Here is a 7,500-nt window from a genome sequence, read left to right on the forward strand (position 1 = left end):
AGTCTTGATTATTCAACCAAAGTGGACACTTGTCGCGAAAATGTTGAAATGCAAAGATGAATACAACATTTTCTTCGAGAAAAAGCCGCTACAAATTGATGTACAACAGTGAATACTCTGTACTCTTTTACACGAAACTCTGCGTGTAAGATTTTACACGCACTTTGAAGAATTTGCGTGTAATTATTTACACTCGCTTTCGTGTATTTGTTTACTCGCGCGTAACGCGCGCGTAATTTGCGTGCAATATGGCGGACTTACGCGCATGATACGCGCGTGTAATGCTGCTATTCCTGCGGCCAGTACTGTATTGTATACCTGCCAACTCTCACGCCTTAGGCGTGAGTCTCACGCCTACGGGTTGAAAACTTCGATCTCACGCCGGCTCACGCTTGCGGGCCAATTTCTCACGCCTGATTGAAAAATGTGAGTTGTTGCCGTCTTGCTTGACACAATTTCCAAAAATATGTTAACTCAGACCCATGTAAGGAACGAAAACCATGTGTAAAATGAATAAATGACAATACCTTCCTCTCGATCTCTGATTTTTGAAGTGAAAAGCACTGGGAGCGAGCTCGCGTTTATACGTCTTCGGAAGACTTCGGACTTCTTCGGAAGACTTCGGACGTGTTCGGAAATCTTCGGAAATGATCGTGTCGTCTTCAAAAATCCCAGCACTCCCAACATAAAAATCTCACGCCTATATCTCAGAAAAAGTTGGCAGGTATAGTATTGTGACTTTTAATTCACATTTACAGAGCAAAATGCGAGTGTAGATGGTACAAATTATACCTTACGGACTGCAGCAACCAAATAGTGGAAATGTTTATCTAACGTATATCAACATCATCGCTGTGGCGGCATAACTGATCAAAACTTAACGCAAACTTTTACTTTTACTCAAAATAATGTTGAAACGAGTTCTCTGCTTGAATAATGAAAATCCAAAACTTCAGTTGGATTAACAAGAGCAGAAGTGTTCATGCTTGAATTGTTTTAAGTATTACAAACAATTTCAAGCGCTAAAGCATGCAAATCGAATGCAAACTAATATGCTTGAATATTGTTTTGTATCGATGAAAAGTATCATGTCATTTTACAAGACTTAAAAAACACATCCAGGGTCTAATTCATTCTCACAAGTGGATTATATCTTTCCAACTGCGAAGTCTCTTTCCAAATGTTCCTACTATCGATTGCTTGTCAGTTTTGCTTTGGACGTTTTTTTTTTTTTTGCTTCCGCTGTTTGAAGATGTAGTTCTCAAAATTAATACACTGTAAATCCAGTCACTGTTGGCCTTTCCAAATCTCTAATCTATTTCAAAGCTTTAACACATGGCTTCTGATAGGATGCGGAAAAAAATTAAAGATTATGCGGAAATTTTTGGACATATTATGCGGAAACATGCGTTGATTATGCGGAAATTACACCGGATTATGCGGAAACTTAAACAAGTTATAAAACTAATAATTAGGCCCGTCCAATGTATTTACATGCTTACGGTAAATCCGTAATCGAAATTGCAACCAATACAATCGCATTTGTGACTGAATTTTTGCCCTTTGTTATTAAAATACATGGAGGAGTCATCAATTTGCGACCAGCTTTCACCGTTGAAATAAAAGGGTTAGCAGTTGGGATTTTCCCGCAACTTTTGGTGAAATAAATAAAGCGATAAAAAATTATTTTGTTTCTCATCATGAATTTTGTTTCAATTTGGAGATAATGGAGCAAAATTGTAATGCCTTTGGAGCGCGATCCATTCCCTCGATCATTGACTTAGGGTGCGTTTGATTCACCGTATTCCGGAATGAGAATACGTGAAGTGATGAATTCAAAACGGTATGTCTGGCGTTTTGAAGCAACAAGGATAATAAAGATATGTTTAAAATAGCATTTTAGCAGGTGTTCGACATTTTTAATGTGAATCTCCGTAAAAAAGAAGGATTTCGAACTTGTATTCCATGTAATCCTATTCCGGAATACGGTCAATCAAACGCACCCTTAGTTTCTTATCAGTTACGTCATTTGCTGAAGTGTAACTGTTTCTTGTCCAATGGGAAGCATTGTAGGAACAAAAACTAGTGTCCAGGCTCAATGGCGAAAAAATGCGCGGAAACTACTTATGATCTTTCTTTAAATACGAACTTTCATCTTGCAAACGAAATGGTGTGTTTTCTTCAATGTTCAGGAAAATAAACGTTTCAAAACAGTCAATTTCTTCGGCTTTTATGTTTTTGAGGATGTTAAGGAGCTGCTTTATCACTAATATCAGATATTTCTTCTGTTTTTTGCGGAAAATATCGGAATTATGCGGAAGATGCGGATTTCAGTGAATTATGCGGATCCGCATCGCCGCATCCTGTCAGATGCCATGTTACAATAATATGCATGTACCAGTACTACATCCCAGAAGAAATCTCTGCATTACATTGTAAATGGAAGTGTCAACAGTTAGCTGTTTATATTATACTATGAGGTACATGTAGCCTGAACACTCAGACTCAATGCAATGTATAACTAAAATCTAGCGGTGTTTTGCTTGATTTTGTGTTTTAAGCGGTACACCGTTTTAAACAGGGATAATTAACTTCGATTTGAATTTCCATTTCCTTGGCTTCGAATGGTTAGCTTTTTGCCGGTTCTTTTGGTTATAGTAAGAAACTGTAAGATGATGAGACTGAATGCGAGGAAGAAATAGAATGCAAGAGTCTAGGTTGGTAGAGGGTATGTACAATGTATGATGCAGAAAAACTTCAGGTTATTGAGGAGCAATTGTGTCAACAACTGTTGGAGACACACAGGACATTGTCAGCAGGCTGATGAAGGCAAGTTGCAGCGTAAAGAAGATTTGGAGGACAATAATAATTATTAACATTCGAGTGTAGATGAAAGTGCAGTTGTTAAAGTCAATGGAGAGGTCATGAGTATTGTTATTTTGGGATCAAATCATGGAGGGTGACAAAGAGACAAATGTTCAGTTGACACATGGCAACTGAGATCAACTAGTTGTTCCAGTGATCAAAATGGGTGTTCCCTTTGAAGAGGACAAATCCTTCGCTTACATGTATGTTCTGGGATGAGGAAAGCCGGACTCTGCCTCTCTGGTGTTTGAAAAGTACATGTAATAATTGAGAGCAAGATAGCCCTTATTAAAAAGTTTGTAATTATTCCGTTAAACCCCTTTCGTTGGACACACTTTTTTTTACGTGGCTCTACCCAAGTTTTCAGTTTTTAAGCACCAATAAAATTATTACTAAGCTTTTGTTGGACAATAGCATTTAATTTAGTGAACCCACTGAATGCTGACATTTTGGTCACGGCTGTATTAATAATTGTGGTTTAAGCCACCCCTAAAATCAGTTTTCAGGCCAAAAATGCCTGAAACAAGTTTTCCAGCATTACATTTCCAAACTGTTTTTCTCTGGGATCAAGCCTCTGCACCTCCCTAAAGGTGTGGACCCACACTGTCTTCTAACTTTGCAGCAACCTCTGGATGAATGATTTTCTGGTTTGGAAAGGGGTGATTTCAATTTCCAGTTCTCAGACCCACTGAACAGATTTTAAAATGCACAAAAAGTTGTTTGGAAGAAATAAGACAATATTACCCCAGAATGAAGGAAAACGTATTTCCGAGCCTCTTGATTGCCAAAAAAAAAAGTCCTGGAGGAGCATGCCCCCAGATCCCCCAGTAGCTTGGCCCAGAGGCCCCAAAAAGACCATGTGCATGTGCACCTGTACATCAGTGTTATGGTTGAAAACAACACTGCAACGGCTGTTCAAAATTCTATTGAGAACGCTGTTAGTCTTCTCGGATGAGGACAATCAACTGTTGGCCCTGTCTCACAACCCTTCATTGTTTATAACCCTGTGGGACATAAAAGAGCTCGCACACTACATGTACTGTACATGCATGTATTCCCAAAGAGCAGGGCATGGAGTACCTGGTGTTGTGGTCTGTCCTTTGTAGTATACTGTGGTTGGTAGGGTACTGTAAATGCTCAGGGATACTAGCTACACCAAGCTGAGTAAACAAAGATAATTATGATGATGATGATTGCATTGCAAGGAATATTTTATAAATAAACTGATTTCTTGTGGTATTCCAAAAATCAATCTGTTGAAGTGCCCATGAAATAAAAAATAACCAAAGCTTATTTGAAAGACTTTTTGAAGAAAAGAGACATGGTGTTTTCTTGTTTGAAATATTTCTCTTATCGTTCCAGAGATATGAAAGTCTTTGAGTAAAAACTGATGAGGTCATCAGTGGTTCCAAAGGAAAACAAATCATAGAATATCCTCAGAAATACATGTATTAAAGTGGGTGTCATCAAACCTGGCACCAGTAATGTACCTCAGTCAATGCATAAAACGACACCCATTGTACAGATGCCATGGCAACAATTGTTTTCAGATCAAGTTTGTGCTTAACTAAACATGATTCACTGTCAATGAGTTGATTAGGACACCCATAACAACATGAGCTCCATGTATGTTATGAGCAGGACGTCTGTCTTTCCTGATCTCAGAGATACTACAAGAAGGGACTGGAGCCAAAAGTGTTGCAATGGTTATGTCATGCTCTACACCGTCTTGCACCTTTCTTAAGGGCGGCGCTAGTTATTACTCAGTTGCCAAGTTTGAATATTATCACTGTTATCCTCCAGTGATTATATTTGATTTAGTGATCCATCTTTCATGGAACCACTGATGATGTCATCAATTTGGTAATTTGCATAGCACAAAAGCTCTAATATCTCTGAAAGAAAAAGAGATACATCAAAACTGAAGAGGGCATTCTTTCATTTATCTCTAATATCATCGCAGAAACTGACAAACTACATAATTTTTCTTATTTATAGGTTTTGATTTGAATGAATGAGCATTGCAACAGTTTTTGCTTTTCTGGCTTGGTTTTTTTGTTTGAATCTCATTTTAAGGCTCTAATGATTTTATTTTGTAGATACTCCGAGCAATATCAGTGCCTCAAGCGACCTAAACATAACAGCACCTGCTAACTTGATTTTGAACTGTTCAGCTGATGGTAAACCAGAACCATCAATTACCTGGACAAGACTCTCTGATAATACTGAAGTCACCATGCCTTTGAGCATCACTGGTAGACAGGATGAAGGAGACTACAGGTGCACTGCTGCTAATGGTGTTGGAACTCCTCTGACCAAAGATGTCTCTATTATTGTTTTGCGTGAGTGAGCTTCGCATAGTACAGTGTATTTTAAGCAAGTTTAATTAGTGAAGTCTTATCATCAAGTTACAAATGTACGATGCACCACAAACATTCACTTATGTCTGGAATTGACCCCACTTACTGCTGTACACATAATTTTGACATCCAACACTAGGAGCCCCTTTAAGTCTAAGCAGTTGCTACCTACTTCCAACAATAAGGTGACGGTAAAGGTTAGTGTTATTTTTAGGTTAGGGTGAATGTAGCAGTTTATCTTGACTTGAGGAGCAGCATTTGGGGGAAACTTTTGATGTTAACTGAAATCAGCATGCGTTATATAAATTATTGGGGTCAATCCAAACATTTAGTATTGCACCTATTCATAATCTCATGGTTGAACTGCATTGGCCCTGAAAAGCCCCTGTTGGGAGTAGTCAAGTCTGTATTGTGAAGAATGGCTATAAATATGGCTTACATCCTTCATGGGAATTTCAATAATTTCTGACACCTAGTTGTATGCAAAGCTTTGAAAAAATGATAATTGCATCCCTTATACTATACTACAAGTTCATGATCCAATAAAACCATTGTCTAAACTCATTCATGCGTGCTTAATAGATGATGACAAACAAACATTTTGAGGATAATTGCTTATCCGTGATTCATGACAGATGCTAGTCAGACATGTTGTTTTTAATTGAAAATACGCCAATTTTCATTGGTGGATACTGAGAACTGTTTCTAGTTTGAGATCCAATTTGCTTTCCAGCTACGTGATTGGCCAAGGCTTGGAACAGTTCTCAGAGGGAAAAAAACATTCTCAGTTTCCAGTTGAAAAGTGCATTTTCCTTTTTAATCTTGCACCCTGTTCCTTATACTATACTACAAGTTCATGAATTTGCTTTCTGGAAGTTGGTTACAAGAATGTGTGGCCTGATTGGCTAAACTTTTAGTCTGGGAACTTTATTCAGTAACAAGGAACTAACTGTAACAGTGTAAAGTGTACTATGCAGCAAATGAACAAAATAAGGGGATCTTTTGAAAGTGCTATGGAGCTTGTTTTGCTATGTTTGAAAGGGAGATATTAAGCCACTTTAATTTATACTTAAAGGACTCAAACATGAATTTTACAACTTAATTAAAGTAACAAATATTCATTAAGATCTGCATGTTAATGAAGTTTGGATCCCAGGGTTCTCCCTAGTTTTCAGCGCAAAAGGTATGGCACCTTTTCAAACCGGTAAAGCAATTGGTTATAAAATTTTGGACGTTCTGCAAAGGATAAGCGACTTCTGAGCGTTTACAGGTAGTAAATTTTACTCTAATTTTGGTTACCGGCTGATAAGGAGAACCCTGGATCCCCTTATCAAGGATTTTACTATTATAATAAGAATGCATGTACTGTAGTTGGCAAAATTCAAAGCAAAGGCAGAGAAGGCACTACAAATGTGTGAAGGTGCACATTTCTTGAGGGATCTGGTGAAGGGAGGGAGGAGCATTCTTTCAGTATGTGTTGCAATTTGGGTTATTTAGAATGCACAGTTCATGTTCTGTGGTGCATTTTTCTCATGCTATTCAAAATAATATTTGCAGCAATCTGTCAATCCATATACACTGTAGGTAGTAAAATCATGTTAAATAGCAAAAACCTTGCACTGCACACAGTATGATGTACATGATTGTATGTTTTCTCTTTTTTTTCTGCCTTCCTGAACCAGGCAGGGTGGCTACACAATGTACATATATTATTGTGGGTGATATTAGCGGAGGAATAGAGTTAAAAGAGGAGAGGTGGACTCTAAAAACATAATTATTATTTCTTTCATTCTTGACAGTTCGTCCTAAGATTTCACTTCCAAAAAAATTCTATGTTGGCCGTGAGCAGAACGTATCACTTACCTGCGCAGTAGATGGAAATCCAACACCCACAATTTCTTGGACTCCTTGTAATCTGCCAAATCATGTTTGTGATAAACAGTACCTTAATATTTCCAAAGTGAAGACTGCACGTACTACGTACATCTGTAACGCAAGCAACTATCTGGGAAGTGATTCAGCAACTACTGTTGTTTGTAAGTGGCATATCTGTACAATATACTTTTATGTTTCATGGCTATTAATGGCAGTTAGGTACTTGCAGGGGTTGTGAATTTACTCTCCTTGCCCATACATGGCAACACCGGAATAATTGTATGTGTTAAGGTTGTGTCTGTACATACATGTACTGGTTACCCTTTGCATTATTACTATCATTTGGCAGAAATTTCATTGATCAGCCAGCCACCACCCATTACCTTATAAGATCCCCTGC

At 38.0% G+C, this 7,500-nt stretch overlaps 1 protein-coding gene across 3 annotated transcripts in view; it reads left to right on the plus strand.

Moving 5' to 3' along the window:
* LOC137983705 (tyrosine kinase receptor Cad96Ca-like) overlaps nucleotides 1–7,500 on the plus strand; it is a 42,820-nt gene that overhangs the window by 8,529 nt on the left and 26,791 nt on the right. For all 3 annotated transcript variants that reach the window (XM_068830876.1, XM_068830874.1, XM_068830875.1), the window contains exons 3-4: nucleotides 4,965–5,207; nucleotides 7,025–7,261. In XM_068830876.1, coding sequence (XP_068686977.1) covers nucleotides 4,965–5,207; nucleotides 7,025–7,261 — 480 coding nt within the window. The remainder of the gene's footprint in view (nucleotides 1–4,964; nucleotides 5,208–7,024; nucleotides 7,262–7,500) is intronic.

Source organism: Montipora foliosa, chromosome 13 (assembly GCF_036669935.1).
Source record: "Montipora foliosa isolate CH-2021 chromosome 13, ASM3666993v2, whole genome shotgun sequence".
Taxonomy (NCBI): Eukaryota; Metazoa; Cnidaria; class Anthozoa; order Scleractinia; family Acroporidae; genus Montipora; species Montipora foliosa.